General features: G+C 44.8%; 1 protein-coding gene across 2 annotated transcripts in view; it reads left to right on the forward strand.

Moving 5' to 3' along the window:
* The window catches only part of RNF24 (ring finger protein 24), a 254,389-nt gene that overhangs the window by 139,876 nt on the left and 93,574 nt on the right, over positions 1–20,939 (forward strand). For both annotated transcript variants that reach the window (XM_069632219.1, XM_069632220.1), the window contains exon 2: positions 3,800–3,949. In XM_069632219.1, coding sequence (XP_069488320.1) covers positions 3,807–3,949 — 143 coding nt within the window. In that variant the 5' untranslated portion in view covers positions 3,800–3,806. The remainder of the gene's footprint in view (positions 1–3,799; positions 3,950–20,939) is intronic.

The raw sequence follows: 20,939 nt of genomic DNA on the forward strand, positions 1-20,939 counted from the left end.
AAGGCCGGATTATGATTCAACCCGGCAGATGTTGCCGGTTCTTAATCTCTCTCGTTAATCGATCGCGATGAATCCCTTGATTCAATAGAGACTTGAGCGCGTCTTGATCCCTTAGTTGATCTTGCGTGCTTCAGTGATCTTTTTGCTCCTGTGGGCTGCTTCGGAGTCATTTGTAGGTAGAACGCAGGCTTGTAAAATGACATCTTTTCCTTTTAAATATTGAACTATTCATATGTTCAATTTTGAGAAATGGCGACTCATTTATATAGAGCACTTGATCTACTGTAATGTATGTTATTCAGGGTGTCTACATGCAGTTTAAAGCATTCATAAATTCCTTATATGATTGACAGGTCTTCACAAAGCATCATGTTAATTAATTATTTAAGCCTAGCTGGAGGTCAAAAGCAATTGATGGGCGTGGACTCTGTTCAGTTAGAGCACGTTTTACGTTTGATTTCTGTGCAACTTCCTCTACCGGTGTGGCTCTGGGCGGAGGCAGGTGCTCAAACCGCGGGCTTAATCCCCTGATGCGAGTCCTCATTCAGAGCCATGGCAACACTCTTGGGAGTATTTTCTGAAACTGATTGCCTTCTCGCTGCGGCTCTTTTTTCAGACAAAAATGATTACCCTATTCTGCCCAGTTTGCAAACACCCGATGCTAATAACAAGAATTACCTGTGTCGAGGCCTCTCCAGGGTGGTACCAGTCCAGGGACCCTCGTAAAAGGACTTGGTTGCAGTCAGGCCTATTGACCTGGGCACTTTGCCCGGTACAGCCACTGGAATGAGTATTATCACTTCATTATCAAAGGATTTGAAGAGTATGGCCAAGCATGAGACCTATGAAACTGCACGCCTCTTATTTCAGTATGGTTTACGTCTTTGCACCCCAATCATACACCATCAAGTATGATGCATGTGGATTCCCTAGTTCTGGTCTTCTGCGCGCTCGCCTGCTTTACAGTCCCGTCTCCAAGAGACCAAGCTTTAAATGTGTCCCCGGTGAGCTGGATGCTGACTTAAAGATCGCTTTAGCACTTAAGGATTTTGTGGAAACACTTGATGCATGTGGCTTCACTTGATGAAGTTATTTGGGCTTGAAGAGCAGGTCCTTACTCCCTTAACATGGAATGAAGACAATTTGCCATCTATTGTCTGTGATCCAGTACGAAGATGCAGCTCGTTTTTCTTAAATATGGAGAACCTGTTTTGATGATTTTATTCACTATCCTTAAAACACATTGAATAAAGTTGGATTGATTTCAGATTTAGATTGTTGTTAAACTAGTCCCATTCTGTATGAGATGCTTTTAAGTTCATGCAAGTATAAGCCTTTTGATCCCACCATTATTACAAAAAAAAGCTTTTTCCAATGCAGTGTTTTGTCTCCGCCCCTGCCCCCCCAGCATCCTGACATTTCTATTTTTTTAAAGATGTTATTTCAGGCAAAACCAGAACCAACCACTTAACTAGTGGTGTATGTGCACATTTTGGCATGCTGTTTTTTAATCACGTGGCTTCTGCTGGATGCCATTTACATTGTGTAAGACATGGATTACTGTATTGTCGGCAGACAGCAGTTATGAAATGTATTCTTAATTTTGGCTATTAGATGGCGCTTAAGCGCCCCTTATAAGCCAAACCTATTGCATTGGAATACAGATAGGAGGGTGATGAGAGGAGGAACACAGAATATGTGGCTATTTGATTATTTACTTACCCATGGCAATCCCTAACTACTGCCTGCACCTTCCCTCCCAAAACAGTCTCCTGGGATCTCTTTATTCTAGCTCTAGCAAGCAGTAACATCAAGCTGTGGCCTTCTAGTGCTTTTTCTAAGCAAGCTTGAATGAGTTGCTAGGGGGAGGTATCCGCATCGTTGTTACAGGCCGGTAAGGCAAGGAGAGGGTTGTGAGAACCTAAGTTATCAGTAAGGAAAGAAGAAAGTCTTGTTGCATAGAAACTGGGCACGCCCGATTTCAGTGAGAGTGGGAGACTGGATGGAGGTGGAGGGGCAGGATGGTGGGAGAGGCAAGGGGTGTACATGTGGTTGAAGCGAAAGAAATGGCAACCTTTTGTGGTTTGTGCACAGGAGAGGGTTTTGAAAGGGGCAGAGGCGAGATAGGCGAGTAGAGGAGGTGAACATGCAGAGAAAAGTACAGAAGCTCTGTGTGAAGGGTAGGGGAATGGATGTGTAAAGGGGCACAGAAATGTAAAAGCACATAAGGGTGAGGGTGTAGGGGGGGATTACTGTCTGAGGCGTAGCGCAAGTGCTTCTGCCAAAGGCGCTGGTGAAGGCCTGGCAACCTTATGCAGGATAGTTGCTAGTGCACGAAGGTCATATTTGTGGCTTGTGTCAGAAATTGCGGTCTGGTGGAGGACCTATATATTCATCGAAGTTTAGTTTAGGCTGTTAATCAACAAAAACAAATTGGGTTGGTCATGTTTGGGCTAATTGCGAAAGATACGATTAAGTTCCGTTATGCTGCACATTATAAAACACTCAAACAATCAATAAGGGAGCTGTGGGGAAAGGGAGAGGAGCGGGTGGAGCTGATTGGAGGGTCAGGATGCCTGGGTGCTACCGGGGTAGCCATTTTGATGTAGGGTGAGCCAGGTAAACCTGAAGACTAGTCTTGGTCTAGAAACTGTCTTTCGCCTGGCTGTCTAGTCGGTTGCCATGTGGTAATTGAAAGGAGTTCCCAGATAATGCAGGGTCTACGGCGGGGGCTCTTGTGGCCAATGTTTCGGGGCCGCCTATGATCCAAGTGGGCCCGCTTGCCGTGTCTGCAGCCTACTGTGGGTAAAAGCAAGCCCAGCTATCACTTTGCTTGATGCAAACGGCTACCAGGAGTTTCATTTGACTCCCCCGGCCAATGTTATGATTGGCTCAGCCAGTCGGATACTGGTATTCCAAGCACATTCTGTTCCCTATTTCCAGGTATTTACATGGAATCTCCACTTTTGCACTCCCTGGTGCTGCACTGTTCCCTATCTGGCCCTGCTTTTCCTTTTCGTCACCCATCCAGATGCCAGCACACCCATTTTCTGCCTCCTTCCATGCACCGGCCCAGTGGCTTGCCTGCGCGTCGTCCACTTTTTGTTCGTGCATTGTGCCCCATCTGCATAGCAACGCAGCACGGCACAACCCACCTGCCTCATTTATCAATGATTATTCTGACCAAACGGACCCCCGCCAAATCCACTGGTGCTGGAAGCCATAGCGCCCCTGGGCCTCAGGCGATGCCAGGGGCTTATATGCTCTAAGCCCTCCTTAATGGCCCTTGCTTCACTGAGGACCGCAAAGTTGGGCTTTCAGGACACCCTAAACCCTGGCATTGCCCTCGGGCGCTGTAGCTTAAATGTATCGTATTTATTGGTCAGAAAGTTATAATTTGCATTGCATGCGGGAGTTAGATTTTTTTCATGCTATGCAATGGCTCCTGGATCTCCAGAGTTTTCTCCTGCTCACAGTTTAATGTCCAATACCAGGAATAATTTTAGATGTTGCTCCTCAAATCTTTATTGCAATGGCTGCCCTTTGTTGTAGGCTGGTCAGCTAGTGTAAAATGCATACACAACATCTGAACTAGAGTTCTTCTGATTAATGTATGACCGTTACTGGTGGACTCCCCTCTTCCAATGTTGTAGGAAATTGCAAGAGGGGCCTGCACAACGAAATGGAAAATTAAAGGGAAAAAAGCATTGATCATAAACCTTTTAGTGCTCTAAATAGTCTGTTTTTTTTCCGCTCAGAGCTACTTGTTTTTCTAAACTTCTTTTCTCCCTCTCCGCAGCTCATCCATGACCCCAGACCTGCACAGCTGCAATTTTAAAATGCCTAACATTGGGTTCCAGAACCTGCCGCTCAACATATACATCGTGGTTTTTGGCACCGCCATATTCGTCTTCATCCTTAGCTTACTCTTCTGCTGCTATCTAATCAGGTAAAATATCTCCTTTCAGTTTGCATTTTCCATAGTTCTCTTTGATGAGCTCTTACCCCAGACAATTGCCAAAATGTTGCCACAGGTGAAGTTCGTGCTACCGTCCGCCCCAAGTTACATTTAAAGCTATGTTGTGCTCAAACTGTTTCCAGAGCTTTACTAGTGGCTTGTGTTTCTTATTGGCCTCCTCTCAGCCAATCCAAATGCTTGGAATGTGGTCAATAACTCATGATGTAGACTTCACTGCAAATGTCTTGCTGTCTTTGGCAGGAAAGTTGACCTATTCTTCAAAATGTTCCTTTAACATCTTTGCTATTAAACCACGTGAGTGAATGAACACGAATTTGTGTTCACAGTATAGCTAAAAGGAGTGTTGTTTTTATAAGTGTATTTGTTTTCAAGGAATAACAAATGCCCTATTCAAATATATCCATAGACTTTAACTAAAGTGTGTTATTTAACTGTTCTTTTCCTTGCATCTGTGGCTCAAAAACCACTTCTTTCAAGTGCAACTGCACTGTTATTAACACGCCTTTTCACTTGTCGAAAAGCATTCTATTACCATCAACTTACTTATGTATAATTTGTCTCGGTTTCGAAAAACCTGATTGTCGTAATGATCAACTGAGAATTATGCGTCGCCAATGTACGGCCCTCCGTTTTGCCTTTGTAGGTAATTTAGGTGGGGAAAGGGTTATTCCCGAAAGCAGCCTCTCATTAAGCTAAAGAAGTATCTCCACCTGGAATATTTCGACTTTCTAATAAATACGTCTGAAGAAATGGTTCAGAACACCAAAACCTACTGCCAGAGAGGTGTGTTCATTTTGTTTTTAACAAGCCATGATAAGTATGTGAAAGGAGATTCAGGTAAGGAACGGGTAACATAAAAATAAAAAAGCTCAGGATCACCTTTTTACCTTTTCAGTAGGAGAGCAAAGAAATCTCTGGGCGTTTGGTATACTGTGTGTTTAAAGGTCTCACATCTCTTCTAGTTATGTAACTCAAACTTAAGTCTCGGGCTTGAGATGATGTTATCTGGGTATCCATCTTCTCTAGTCTGCTAGTGCACAGAATAAATGTCACTGTGTTTTGGCTGCAGGCTTTGTGGGGGGATGGGATCGCCTGTTTTAGAAATCCTTGGATTAAGATTAAACTAGTGTTTTCTTCATGGCCGCCTACCTATTTCTGATCTAGATAGATCCAATATTGGTATGTTTTGGATACTTGGTCAAACCCCCACCATCAGGAGGGGCCTTCAGTTTAAGTTATCCAGCCCCGTTAAAGTGTTGTTGAATCTGTGATGTCACCCAGCTCTGCTACCGGGCACTATAAATCTGCAAGTTTTGTCCATATTCATCTCGAGTTAAGTCTGTAACCAATGTGTTCCCCTTTGACCTTCCAAACACAATTCCAAGGTTGCGTCTTTTGTTTTCTGTATGACGTGGCTAAATGGCAATGTCTTTGAACTGTTCTATATACAAAAAGAAATCCTATTTGTTATTAAGGTATCACCCTTCACTCTTCCCACATAAAGTGGAACATTACAAAAGATTATCACAAATTTTATTATTCATCAATTACCATGTTTTCTTAAAAACACAATCATAAAAATGATCACAGTACATAAAACACATACAAAATACTAAAACAACACAAGTAGAACCACCATAAGTGTATCGTAGTACAGTACTTCCTCAAAGGATCACACGTGTAACCAACTAACACTTTTATTCCAGGCCACATTTTGGAATGATACTGAGTCCAAGTGGGGTGGAATATATGACCTATTGAAAAAAGTAAATGCTTTTTCTTAAAATGGTAAACATTATATAATGCACTCAGAAGTAATTTGGGCCATTTTTAAGGCTAATACGGAAAACTGAGATAGTACTCTCTTTTTACAGGGTGAACTTCACCAATTATAAAACAAATAGTTCTTTTGGAAGTAAGAGAGTAAAGAAGTGGATGTGAATATCCGATTTTGGGTAAGCTCCAGCTTCTTTTTCTTTTTCTTCTTTTGAAATGCACAATAAGTAAAACATAGGGTATTATGTATGATAACCTAGAGTAACATGCATCTATTGTACACTAGATGATAATCTAAAGGCGAGAAGAGCGAGAATTCCATTAAAAAAAATTGGGAATCTGCAGCAAGAACCAGTGAAGGTCCAAGATTCAATAGAAGGAAGTGGAGGTATGTAATAATGAACATACTGTTATAGCCCCTTTAGGGATAAGGGCTTGATTATATGTAAATAGAAACCAACATTGCAAATTCAATACTAATAGGGTGGCCTTTTGACCAAATGGGTACTCTTCCCCAACTAAAGAAGATTTTAAAAGTTCGACACAAGACACATTCCCCTGAAGAATGTCCTACATTGGTGTTCAAAAAGGACAGAAACTTGTACAAGTCGGGTTTTGATATATTAACAGGTAATAAGCTGAAAGTAGGAAGGCAATGGAATCAGTGTTAGTTGGTTACACGTGTGATCCTTTGAGGAAGTACTGTACTACGATACACTTATGGTGGTTCTACTTGTGGTGTTTTAGTATTTTGTATTTGTTTTATGTACTGTGATCATTTTTATGATTGTGTTTTTAAGAAAACATGGTAATTGATGAATAATAAAATTTGTGATAATCTTTTGTAATGCTCCACTTTATGTGGGAAGAGTGAAGGGTGATACCTTAATAACAAATAGGATTTCTTTTTGTATATAGAATAGATACTCTCACAGAGTAAGAAATCTGTTTATCCCTATCTGTGACTTAGAACCGTTGTCTCGAGAACAGTAATGCCTTTGAACTGTACATCATGCGGTGGCCCCGGTACAATAAGTACTAGAGTATACCTTTCAGCAGTTAAAGCAATGGCTTCAGAGAATCCTGGTTTTGGCATCTCGCAGATGGCAACAAGTCTTGCTCTTGTACTGGAGGCTAGCTGTCACTTTCTATTGATTTAGAGAAGTGTCAGAGGAAAGAGATGCGCCAGCAACCTATGGTAGATGAGCACACGTATCGCACATGCCCAGAAGTTCTCTTTTGAAGGATTTCCAAGCAAGAGACCATAACTCTTCTGTGATGTCTCACAAGTTGGATTAGAGACCGTTGTCTCGTCAGCCCCTCCTCCAGCTGTAGTTGCTTTCTGTTCTCCTTTTAGCTGCTGTATTGGTGGAAACCAGTATTTTCATGATTTGGAGGTCTGGGTCACACACAGTTTTCGCTTCGATACATTTGTGTGCAAAGGGAAAAGTGGTCATGGCAGGGGAATGACAGTAAGACATTTCTCTTCTGTAAAGGCGAGGCTGGTGATTGGGAAAATAGCTGCATTATATTGAAGGTGCGGCGAAGGGGCTATTAAATACCCATTCCCTGAGTGTTGCAATTCTGCAATTATGAGAAGAAAATGTCCACTTGCTTAAGTGAAGGGCATTTGTATGACCTGTATATTCCAATTCACAGATTGTAGTGTTTAATAAACAAGAAGCAACACTTCTTCTGTGCTAGTGAGCAGAGCGAGGAACCTCTGTAATTGGGTGATATTTCATTTACTGGTGACCGACAAGTTTGGGAAAGTGAAGAATAATTTGGAAGATCAATTTAACAGGTAGATTTAGGGGCACTAGACGTGTTCAACCCTCGTCTAGTCAGCCCTAAATGTAAGAGTGTGATGCCCACTTTTACTCCCTAAAAACAGGCAAATTCTCGCCAAAAATATTAGTAGGGAGTAAAAATACTCCCCACAAAAAATTGTAAGCGGACATGTAGAACTGTATGCTTGGCACCTACACAGCTCAATGGATATTTTTGGCACAGTAGTGATATGATATGGCATTTATAATGCACGTGTACGCAAGTGTGACAAGACAAAGGAAACAACAAAGGGAAGACAAAATAATCTTACTAAGCCTTGTGTCATTCAGATCGCGCACGTGCCAGAAAGAGGGAATGGGAGAAGTGCCAGGAGGGAGGGGGAAGGGTGAAGTCCAGTTAACTCACTAGTGCAGCCAGCAGGTGGCTCATAAGTGCAGAGAGAAGGGACTGTAGGGTTGCAGATGGAGACGTTTAAGTGCTGGGGAGCCGGGAGACAGTGCGAGGGCAGCTGGACATGCAGAGGGTGACCAGTGTGCGGCGCAGTCAGTGCATCAGCAGGGAGGAGGAAGAGAGAAAGCGGAAGCGAAAAGGGAGTTGCTTCTGTAGGTGGTTCTGCTTAAGTTTGAGAGGGGCAGGGATGCTGTTCCAGAGGGAGGCCTCAGCCGAGGAGATAGATCTGCCACCAACTCTCGGCTTGGAGAAGTGTCTGACCCTCAGAGCGTTGGAGGTGGATGAGCAGAGAGCTCGAGTAGGAAGATGTTTTGGAAGAGAAAGTTGAAGGTCCCAAGCCCCAGAAAGTTTTATGGACGCTGCAGAGGGTCTTGAACGTGATCCTTGCAGCCACACGGAGCCAGTGAAGAGATTTCAGAGCTGGAGAGATACGATCCCTGGGCTTGAGGCCAAGGACACATCTTGCAGTCCTGTTCTGGATAGTGCACCGGAAGAAACTACTATTATTACTGCCTGGTCAAACTTATGTCTTTTAATGTGTATGAATAAGTTAACCATCTCGGTTAACTGTGTTCGTAGTTTAGACTGGGGATTCCATGTGAGCAGCTGAAGTGGGTTTCTTCTGGAATGGGCCTGGCCGGGCTCGTACTGACCGCTGGATTGATGGGAGGCAGGTGGTTGCGGGGTTGATTTAGTTTGGCCTCGATTGGGTTTAGGCTGGTTTACCGCTAGCTTTCACATAGAAGGAATAGACTTTTGTGGGGGCAGAGCAAACTTTACTAAAAAGAAAGATTCAGTCCTTCATTGTTTACTCCTCCTGCGTATCATTTATTTATTTAGGGCAGGGTACAGGCATAAATTAGCTTTTCAAGCTTTCATTTTTTTTTTAAATTATTTAAATTTTGCATCTCTCTATGTCAATCGACTTAGTTTAGATGCCTTATGTCTACTGTGTATTGGAGGTCTCCTCGTACAAATTAAAATGAACACCTCATTGAGGCAATTTATAAAGAGGGAAAACTCGGCCAAGTGGCCCTGAGATGGCACAGGAATCCGTCCATTCATGAAAGCTTTGCAGATGTGGAAGGCGAAGGAGCAAAGCTGTCTGGTTATGGTGTTTCCCATGCGTTCTGTGCCTCTTGCCAAGGAAGGATCTTTGGAAAGATAGAATCCTGTGTAATTACGTACCAAGACTTTCACACCTCCCATGCCCACTGGCTCATCAATCCGCCTTTAACGTGCGCTAACGCTTCACTGCGCCGCCTGATTGGCCGAGGCTATTTTGACTTAATGACTGCATGCATCGTAGTGTGTTTTTAAGAGTAAAACCCTACACTTTCATTTTTAGGCAATGTGTACATGTGCATTTCTAGTCCACAGCTGACCTGACGCAACGTTTACAGAGCACAAGACGGACCCCTTCCCACGCCAATCAGCGCTTGGAAGTTGTTACCGTGCAAAAAGGCACTACTGCATACACCCCAAGGAGAAATCTCACCTGGCCACACTCTGATTACCTCGATACAGATTTCAAAATGCCTCAAATGTGGTACTACAGGGTTCTGAGAAATATGGTCCGCAAGACTGTGTTTTACTGTGGGTCGTTGGCAAGGAAAACCAATCCACACAGAACATTGTGCAACAAGAGACAGCCTGTTTATTACATTTCAGTGCAATAACCTGCTGCATGTTGCTGTCTAAACTAAAAGCAACGACCACCTTAGAGAACAAACCTGACTCTTTCTTATTCTTTCTGTGGAAAGGTTTAAAAGCTAATCCTGGGCCAAAAGGCACCACAATTTAACTGGGCAGCTGCTGCACATCTGGATCCTACTCTGCAGCCACACACTGTGTGATATTAAATACCGGTTTACTGCTCTAAACCACTGCACATAGGCCATCCTTCTGATGCTAAACCTGTTGAGAACATACCTTCCTTTCTGCACTCCCAATCCATGGTCCACCGTTAATGGAAACGCATGCACCCAAGCTATCCCAAAACGTTGCTCTTCTACATTACTCCAGCCATGCGTCTGTGGCATTCATCACTGTTCCTATCCGCTTATCTTTTCCCTATACCTAAGGTCAGGATCGGTACAATATGCTAAGCACTGGTAGTCTGCTACAGTGGTCATTTGGCTCAATGGAAAAGCCGTGTAACATAGCATAGCATAGCATAGCATAGCAATAGGAAATATACAACAATACTCTGGAGGCGTGGATACTGCCCCTTCCAAATGGTAGTAACGATTTGCATTTTACTTCAATTCTTGGACGGGCCCCTAAACTACCATAAGGTTAGACACAGAGGGGATCTTTCGCTGATCTATCTGGACACCTTTAGCATTCAACCTCATGGTCACCATGGGAATCCCACACTGTGAATCTGCACTCCTGCAAAGCAACCCCTCTACTAACCTCCTAAAAAATGTCTTACCCATCTATTGTCCTTCTGCCCATACCCCAGTCAGGTCTGCTTCCCTCTCAAAATCTCCTAGACAACGTAGCGTCTCTACAGTTTGGGCAATTATTTGAAACCCTATCCTTTAAAAGCACGATTTATATTATTTATTAGCATTGAGGAAAAGCTTTGTCCACTCAGGCTTATTTATTGATATTGGCTGGACACTCACCATTGGGTAGGCGAAAAGGTATGGGTAAGTCCATGGATATTTTCACAATGCCTTAAGCGCCACCTTCCTCTTCTGTGCTCCTGGAAAACCATTCCACTTTTGGAATTTCTTATGTACCCATTCCTACCCACAGGCCAGGAATACCTTTACAACGCAGGCCTTCAGCGTATTTAATGATCAGCTATTACATTGTTTTAATTCTTTGGGCCCATAGAAATGTTACACCTTTGTTAAATAAAGGCTTGTGTTTTCCTGCAACCATTCCAGTTGCCAAACCTAAACGCCAATTTGACATGAAATCCCTCACTGCCCCACTTAGAAAATCAAATATAGGCATTGTATTTTGTTGACTTGTGACCTGCCTCTGAACTACTTAGCACTAGTCGCACGATCCCCCTGTCATTTCTGTCACACACCAGCTGCACACACACACACACACAGCCACTCTCCATGATCATGATGCCCAAGAATGCACCTCCCAATCATAGCATAGGTTCACTCCCCGCACTCTACCTGCCACACTCCGCTCAGCCAGCCTAACAGCCATCCTTATAGCCCTCACTATGATGGCCTCTACCACTGCCCACATATTCCCAGCACACCTCACTCAGCACCCAGCCCTAAATTCACATGCCACAGCACCAGACTATAACATCACACAGTCTCGGCCACCTAGCCTAGCCACCAGACTCCGCAATCTCTGAAATCGATCACTTCCTGGGTATTTACTCTGCTCACCCACACCCATCACGACTACAAACACCAGATTAGGCACCCGCACTGCACCACTACCCCATACTAAGATGAGCATAGGCACTGCCCCTCTCCCCCCACCACCCCAACATGCCTATACACTACTTCGCACTAAGCCCCTCACTACCACACACCACAACAAGCACACTTCACCCCATACTAGTACAAACAAAAAAATCGAAGGCACACAACACCCTCCTCTTAAATGTGCACTACTGAACGTACACTCCCTACCTGCACATGTCCTCGAGATAAATGATCTACTATCCACACTTAATCTGGACTTACTTTGCATCACCGAATCCTGGCTCAATGATGCCTCCTGCCCAGCCATCGCACTAGCCCTACCCACAGGCTACACCATCCTTAGGAAAGATAGATGTGATAAGATTGGAAGGGGAGTCGCCCTTATCCAAGAAGACTCACTGTCCATTAGACTAGCAGACCATAGTACATGGGGTGGTAATGCTGATATCCTATCAGCCAAGCTTACGCTCTCCCCCAATAATCTAATCAACATCCACATCCTATACAGACCTCCCGGACTCCCAGCGGATTTCCAAGAGCACCTCTTCCATCGACTCAGCAACATCATTAAAACGTCCTTCAAAGTCCTTCTATTAGGAGACTTACATTTAGGATACAATGATCCTAAGGATAAATCTGCTGCAACCCTACCTAAAGAACTCGCAGACTTAAGTTTCTCCCAAGGAGTCCTCACCCCCACTCACTCCAAAGGCCGCACCCTTGACTGGGTCATGGATCACAACTGTGCATACAACGTTACCTCAAACACCGCCCTTCCATGGACGGACCACACATGCATCAAATTCCTCATCCCCACCAACAATAAACCTAAGACTCTCACCCACGCACCACCTGCCACAATAAGAAGTTCTAAAAAACTCAACGCAGACAACTTGCATCCCCACCTTTAAAAGCCCCTGCCTAGCACCACCTTTCTCTCATGACCCAAATATACTATTCACTATCTTCAATGATACTCTCACCAATGCCATAAACTCTATAGCCCCACTTGAAAGCAAGAAGGAAAGAACTCCAAACCCTCCGAGCTCAAAAGTCGCTTAAAAACTGGCAAACGGATCCGAGTGACCTAAATAAGAGCCTCTTCAAACAAATAGCCTCCAATATAAAAAAGCCATTTTAGCAGCAAAATCCAGCTCCTTCAATGATAGGATCTCAAAGGCCAACTCCCAAGCTAAAGAACTATTTGCAATCTTTAATGAATTGGTCACTCCTCCGGCTACCGCTGACGAGATAACTAAAGACAAAGCCTGGTGTGCCAGAATTCAGTCCGCCATGCTCCACAAAATAAAACTCCTCCAGAACAAAATCCAAAGCCCTCCCACACCAAAAAACCAACTGCCCTACACAAGACGAGCGTAGTAATCTCAATCACGCTCAATTCTCCTTCAGAGACTTCACTGAACCTGAGGTCCTTAATCTCATCAAAAACCTCAAACCATCCCTCTGTAAAGCAGACATTTGCCCTCCCAAAATCATCACGGAATGCGCCAATGACCTAGCACCCCTGATTACTGCCTTCATTAACGCATCTTTCCAAACAGGAACTGTCCCAAACAATCTCAAGGAAGCCTGAGTGCGGCCACTTCTAAAAAAAGGCCACACTTCACCCAGCGCAACCCAACAACTGCAGACTCATAACGACAGTCCCGTTCCTCCTAAAAATCCTGGACAAAGCAGCTCACATCCAGATCCAATCATACATAGAAGCTAACTCCATACAAGGCAAAAGACAATCTGGCTTGTGTGTCGGGCATGGAACAGAATCCGCCTTATTAGACCTAATAAATCAAATCTCACAGATCATGGACAAAGGCAAACCTGCCTTGCTCCTCCTTCTCGATCTGTCAGCTGCTTTTGACCTGGTAGATCACCAAATACTCACCACCCACCTCACCCATGCAGCCCATTTCTCTAATCAAGCAGCATCCTGGATCACTTCCTTCCTTGAAGGAAGAGCTATGAAGGTCTACTCCGACACAGCCAACACAGATCCTACCACTATAAACTGCGGTGTCCCCCAAGGATCTTGTGCAGCCCCCACCCTCTATAACGTCTCCACAAAACCCCTCTTCGACCTACTCGACTCCATGGATGTTGCATATACAAACTATGCAGACGACACTCAAGTACTTTAACCCCTATCTGGACTCTATCACCAAGACGCCACAGCCCTTCACAACATCTATGCCACTATCCAAGCTTGGATGGCAATCAATGGCCTCTGTCTTAATGGGGAGAAGGCTGAAATTCTCATCCTGGGCCAGACAAACACATTATCTAAACTAAGCCCCCAATACAACAACTTCAACATAGACAACTCAACCATCTCCGTATCATCCTCTGTCAAGACTCTAGGTGTTCACATTGATGCAAATCTTTCGATGAACAAACAAGTCAGCGCCATAGCCTCTGCATCAGCGTTCAGCACCAAACTCATCAATGCCATTAAACCCTACTTATCAACCCCCAACCGCTTGGCCATAGCTAGAGCAACTATAGAAGCCAAACTCGATTATTTCAACGCCCTCCTAGCTGGCACCTCTGCCAAAAACATTCACAGACTGCAAACCACACAAAACAATGCCCTCAGAGCCGCCATGAGCATCCCCAGAAGAGAGCCTATATCCCACGCCAGACGTGAAGCACGGTGGCTCCAGGTCAAAGACCGTATTACTCTGATCCTCACCATCACTCACAGATGCATCAACAAAACAGTTCCAGCATACCTATCTGAAGCAATATCAAGGACCACATCCACTCGCCGCACCAGAGCTCAGTACACCAACCAGCTACACATACCACTCATAAAGAGAGCCACAGCGGGAGGTCTAGGCTTCTCCTATATTGCACCGAAACTCTGGAACTCACTCCCTGCCACCCTTAGAGCTGAAACTTCCATCTCTGTCTTCCGCAACAACCTCAAGGCCACTCTCCTCAACTAGCAAGTGGAGGACTGCCTCCTCCACTTCTGCCATGTGTATTGTAATATAACACAAATGTAATATAACTATATTGTAACCTGTATATATACTGCTAATGACTATGTAACTATATCGCAACCTGTATATATGTTGCTAATGACCATGTAACTAAGCTTTCTACTGTAACAAGTGCCACGATGTCCCTGGGCTGTTGTGCGCTATATAAATACGAATAAAAAAAAAAAACATGCTGTCTTCCTTATCTTTCCAGCAACAATAAACCGACCTGCACAGGAAAGAAAGTGTTCTATAATACACCTATCCATGATTCCGACAATACATTCTTATAGAACTTCGGTCCCCAAAAGCTCTGGCAGCTCTGTTCTTGATGGTATTAAGTTTGATATTTTGAATAATCCTTCACTGCCTCAACCGGATCATAACTTCATCTCAGAGATCAATATTAAGTTATCCTCTGTCTCAAAACAAACTGATTGTAATTCATTTCTATCAAACTTTAAAACAAGCAAACGCTCGTCTCCAACCACCCCCTTTTAAGCACACCGATGCATGCCACCCACAGATGCATGCCACCCAAATTTTATAAACCACTCTTGTCACTGGTTTCTGCCCCGGGAAGATCAATAAAGTGCCCCAATTTCCTGACTACAGTGAACGTGTATTGATTTAGAAAGTGTTTGCCCCATCCTCTGGGACATACTACTCGAATTTAAATTAATTTACAATAGCCAAAATTGGATTTCGTGACCTATTCATTTTTACGATTCCTTTTCGAACATCCCATTTCATGTCTATACGTGCTCATCTAACAGAAGTGTAAAGAATAGCCAAATAAGTTCATGTTATGATGGCTTTAGGCTATTTATTTACAAAGTGGGGACTGAATTATGTTGTTAAAATAACCACTTTCCACCAGGGGCGGCGTCATGGCCTTTCAACCATTTCAGTTTAAATGGGTCCCGAGCCTCGGGGTCCCCCAGCCATTCCCCAACGGTGTGCAACGTTGAGGAAATGTTATGTTTTTAATACATCAAACTTTACTTTTCAGTGCGCACGTGACAAGATGCCCTTGCTGGCCCTGTCACTGACTGAAGCCTTGTAGTTACCAGCAGAGGGCCACTTTTTAGCACATCGGTGCCTTTGTCGCTGGATTTCACACATTAGCATGTCAGTGCATCATCCTCACCACTGATCACTGGTATCCTCCAGCTCTGGGGCTGACTTCTTATGAGACCCTTTTGTCTTTTCACCGCGTTAGTGCATCTTTGCATGGCCCACAGGGCGAATCATTAGCCGCTCCTTCATTTTTTTTGGACTAAACTGGTGTCATCATGGCAGGGTGATGACTGGGCCTCGGATGCAGGAGGCCGGATGCCTCGTTCCCCTGTGTTCTGCTCGCAGAGGCTGAGAGAACACCCGGCTGGGACAACAAGTAAATGGAGATTTGCGGCTTCCATGTTCCCTTGACTGCAGCCGCTTGCAGGGTTTCCTGGCCTTTCTGCTGTTTGGCAGTGTGGGCTTCTAATGCCCCAGACTGTGACTGCCTCATGCAGTGTTTGACCTGCAGGCGAATACAAGGACCGCGTGTCCCCCTAGGTGTGTTGCTAATCCTGTTTGCTCTATCCTGAGGCGCACACATGATGATTTCTCGCACAGCAGTGTTCCACACCTGCATCGCGAGTCCCCCAAACCACTGGCTTTCAATGTTACAATTGTTTTTCATTATTATTGAGGCGATCCGTCTTTAAGGAAGAAACGACTGTAGCTCAGTAGGTTGAGAGACCGTAACTGAAATCTGTGTTTAAGCTACATGGCAATGCTCCTTTTGTATTCCCTATGCAGACAACGCTGCCGCTTTGTTTATTGCCATAATATTCTTTTCTGTTTCGCTTGTTTATTTATCACGAGGTTGGTATGTGCCTGCCAACACAATTGGGGCACACACCATATGGACTGTGCGCATGCTTCAGACTGCTTTTCATGTGTTACTGTGCCTTAACGGTCCGCAAAGCCATTTTGTATAATTGCCCACCCTGGGGGACCCCATGCAGAACTTTGAAATGGGCCCTTGCTCACCTTCATCCGGCCCTGCTTGCCACCCACTCGTCAGAGAGCTGGAAGAAAACACAGTTGCAAATGCCGGGCCTGAGTCAGCCTTTTAGTGTAGCAACCCTCACGGTTGGAGACTGTCTCTGAAGCCTTGGTCGGAAACCATGCTCTTCTTTGTGTGCATTCAGGCTTCCTGCAAACCGTCACCGCCACGCCCCTTACTTGGCAAGACCCGAGAAAGCGCGCATTCTTGACCCAGCTGCATGGAATTTTCCTTGGCTGCATCAGTTGGACTTGTTGCTAGGCTTTTTTTTTCTTTTCTGTTCCGATTAACAGAACAACTGGCAGACAGTGCAGCCCAAAATGCACACATCCAGTGTTAAGTATTCGGGCTCCTCAGCGTCCGGCCATCATGTCTCCCCTGTACAGTCCCACTGCTGCCTTCGCCTCATCCCTTCTTCTTTCGCTGTTCAAAGTTCTGTTTGAAGTTTTAGCCGTTCTTTCTACTGCCGTCGTGTGAGGAAAGAGCAAAACCGTTCAGAAAAAGTGGTGGAACGGCGAGCCTTGTCCATGGCCAAAAGTATAAGCCTGGAAGTGTTTTAGTGCAGGGGGACCGGTGCAGGATGGAAGGGGTGACATTAATGACAGTACTATAATGAGGAGCCCAGACAACCAAGTAGGGTGGAAAAACGTTGGCACAAGCTTTATTGTATAACGAGCTATGTGTAAAGAAAACCAACCAACAAAAAACATAATGTAAAACAAAATTTGTGGAAAAAGGGATCAGGTGAGCGGGGACCTTACTCCCATGTAGGGCCAACTCAAGGCTGATCCCGGCTGCCCCTCATACTAAAGCTCACGACTTCTGTGGACCCGGCGTGTGAGCCGTGCCCGGTTTTATCTTCTTTTTCTTGTTTACTTTTCCTGTGTCATTATCCAAATCGGTCTTTAATTACCAATTGACTTCATTGCTTAGCCACCGGCTTTCTCCTTTATCCCTGTTTGTTTCACATTTTCTTCTTAGTGATGCGTTAGTCTTTTCCGGTCTTTTCTGCCTTTTACTCTAAATTGAGGCATACTAGGCCCTCCTTTTTACAGCCTAATTCCATTTACTATTCCGTTGATTAGACACCGGATTTCTTCTTTATCCCCGTTTCTTTCAAACAAACAATTTTCCTTAGTGAGGCGTTTTCCTTTTTCCAGTGATTTTATGTGTTTTACCTCATTTTGAGGCATTATTATCCTTCCCTTTTATATATAAATCCCTTTTTGGGATTGGCCCCTTGAGAGGCGTTATTTTTCCATGTTCCTCCATCAGTTGTCTTTGCTGTCGCCATGGTTTCATTATTTATTTGCCTCTTGCGAGGCGTTAGTAGTAGATACTTAGCAACTGGCTCTCTTCTTTTGACCAGTTTGTTTCGTCTGTATCTTTTCTGCTTGTGAGGCGTTTTGCCTTTTTGGGTATTTTAAGCATTTTCCCCTTAATGATGGATTTCTTGGGCTTCTCACTTCAACTACTCACCTGTAGCCCCCTGCAAGTTGTGATTTGTTTATTGAGTTTACTCTTGCGAGGCGCTTATTATCTATCTTTCAGCATTCCTGTGATTTTTAAAAAAACATTTTTAATTTTTTTTTTAGATATGGTGCCTGCTCTACTTCTCTATTTCTACCTAGGCAGTCGTTTTTTCCTAGCATTTGTCTATTATAGATGGTATACCGGTCTGCATTATTTAGTGGGAGGGAGGGAGGTTTTGATTATTTTCTTCTCTGGGGTTCGGAAATGCAGTGAGCTACTGCTCCTCCAGTGCTGTGGGTAGGGAATGCTGCGGGAGCTGCCCTGCCCTCCACAGATATAGTCCAAAATTGGCCTGAGGGCGGGTAGCTCCTTTAGGAAATTGAGACGGACACCAGAGTGGGGGAAAAGTGGAGTATATTAAAATATGTGTTTACTTAACTTACCCTTTTGCTTTGTACTAAATCATTCAACCCCTCCATGATGCTGGCTGGTGTGGTGATAAAGAGAATAAAGACATTGGGCAGGGAAGAAAACGTTAAAAGAAATTAAAAAAAGGAAAAAAAAACATTGGGAGCAGCAGTCGAGGGAAGGAAGTAGAACGGATACAGAAGGAGGATTGTCAAGCTCTACATTGATGACAGTGGCCTTGTACGGCCTTCCCAGGCTAAAGTGGCTGAAAAACGCTAGGCGACACATGCCAACAGCGGCCCGGCATAAACCCTGTGCCCAGAATGAAAGGACTCTGTGTCCAAGGGAGAAAATAAATGCTGATCCTCCCGAGTTGAGTGTGAGGGGCTGCCCGGGAGCTGTATCGGCCTGCCTTGGGGCCGGACTGGGAGGACCTTGAAGATCCATGATCCTGGGCAGCGTATGCCAGGAGGAACCTGGAGCTGACTCGAGAGCAGTGCATTGCTGCCCCTTCCAGCGCTGCAAGTCCCAGGCTGCCATGTGCTTGAGGCCTGACTGAAGAGCTCCGGCAGATGGCGCTCCCTTGTACGCTGCACAGGCTCCCTGCGCCGCTAGTGCAGGTGGCCCTGCCTAATGTTTTTCTGGGAGGGAGCAGAGAGATGCACTGGGTGTGAGGTAGCCCTCAGGTAAGGGCTCCCCCAAAAATGAATATTCTCCCAACAGGCGTCGCAGCAATGAGTACGGTGGCCTCCCAGGGCAGTAAGAGTAAAATCGTAAGCTGCGCTGGTGACAGCGCCTGTTCATGTTTTTATGGGTTGCTGCAGAATTAAAAGAACCCCCAAGGGCATGGTAACTGGGCGGTGACGTGGCAGTGCATTTCTGACTGGGCAGTAAACTTCAGGCAGGCCAGTCCCTAGGAAACTGGAAGCAGGGGTAGACCTCTTCCCCCATTACACCAGACAGCCATGAGAGAGGTGTTGCAGGGTGTGACTGACTGCAGCGGTGTATATATGTATTTCTAAGACTTGTGGATTTATTTTATTTTTGTACATTTATAGTCAGCGCACCCAGCCCGTGGGCATCTAGGTGCTAGTTTGAAAGGGTTTGGTACCAAAGTAAAAAAAATCTATTGAAAAGGTAGATTTTAAGGTGTTTTCTGAAGATATTGTAGGACAGTTCTATTCGCAGGCGGGCGGGGTGGGGAACTCATTCCAAAGGGTGGGAGCCCGAGCGAGGAAGCTTGCACCGCCCGCTCTTGTCCTGCTGAATCTTGGGGGTGATTAGACAATGTTTGTAGACCGATTACACCGGTCTGGTGGACAAGTGCTTTTACATTTTTGCTGACAAATATTGGGATGCTTTGTTGGCAGTGCAGTGGTGGGTGAGATTCTGTCCTTGATCTGTATCCATTGAGGAACCTTTCTGCTTATAATCGCATGCTTTGCATAGGGTGAGATGTAGTGGTCGGTGCAGCAGAGTATTAGATGATTTGTTTCAATGTTTTCTGTAATACTATCCCTATTGTGACTTGTACTGTTCCCATGATCCTTCACTCATCAAGATCCACAGTTTTCTCCCCCCCACCATCGAGTGTGTCACACTTGGCAGAGTTCCAAGCTTTCAAAGTTTGTGCTTGTGATTGAGCATTTAGAGTTAGATAATATAAAGCGTATTGATGCTTTGTATCGCCTTCTTTGCCGAGACATCTCAACAGTACATGGGGCTCTGGAATGTTCCGGGAATCGGCACACAATGGACTCCCAATTCTTCATGCTTTGGCCTACCAGTTGGTATAGTGGGGACACTTAAGAACTTAAAGGAGAATGTCTCCATACATTTCCCCCATAATATTTATCATCTCACTGTTCACCAGCATTAACCATGGAGAAAACTCCTTTTACATTTTGTCCCACATGTAACTGGAAATTTCACTGGAAGTATACGTACAACATGTGTAACCATTGTCATCCTAGAGACCGCCAGGAGGACAAATAACACACTCAAGGATCGATGATCAAAACGCTTGGCGGCCTGTGCGCTGCAAGCTGAGGCATTGACCGAATAACCCGCCAGCGCAGAGGAATCCGACGCTGAGCAGGACATTCCCGGTTTCATGATTGATGCCAAGGAGACATCTGGTAAGGAAACTGAAGATTCCTGAGTGTTCAGTCCTAAACTTCGAAACAGCAGGCATCACGCTCGGCTATGGAGGACTCCCTTGGCGACAATGCCAAAAGCATAAAACACCTGCATGTGGTCGGCTCAGGACACAGTGTGCCAACGACAGACAGAAGCATACGTCTTCACAGAAACACAGAACACCCACTTCTGACTTTTCAACGCATCCAACGAAAGGCACAAAGGCTTCAGTGGAACGCCAATCCTCAGCAAGCGGCTCAGCACCTCCAACAACCTCTGTGCCAAGTGGTTCTGTCGCACTTAATTTTTAGAAAAAAAACACACATCTAGTGTACCTAGTTAAACATCGAAAATTGCTGCTCATAAACATAAATCACATGCACTGAAACAGTTTCGACACGAGTAGAGACACCGAACTAGGGTACACTGGTAGCTCTTCCCCTTTAATGGATACA

This window comes from Ambystoma mexicanum, chromosome 6q, assembly GCF_040938575.1.
Source record: "Ambystoma mexicanum isolate Mex_15411 chromosome 6q, UKY_AmexF1_1, whole genome shotgun sequence".
NCBI classification, from domain to species: domain Eukaryota; kingdom Metazoa; phylum Chordata; class Amphibia; order Caudata; family Ambystomatidae; genus Ambystoma; species Ambystoma mexicanum.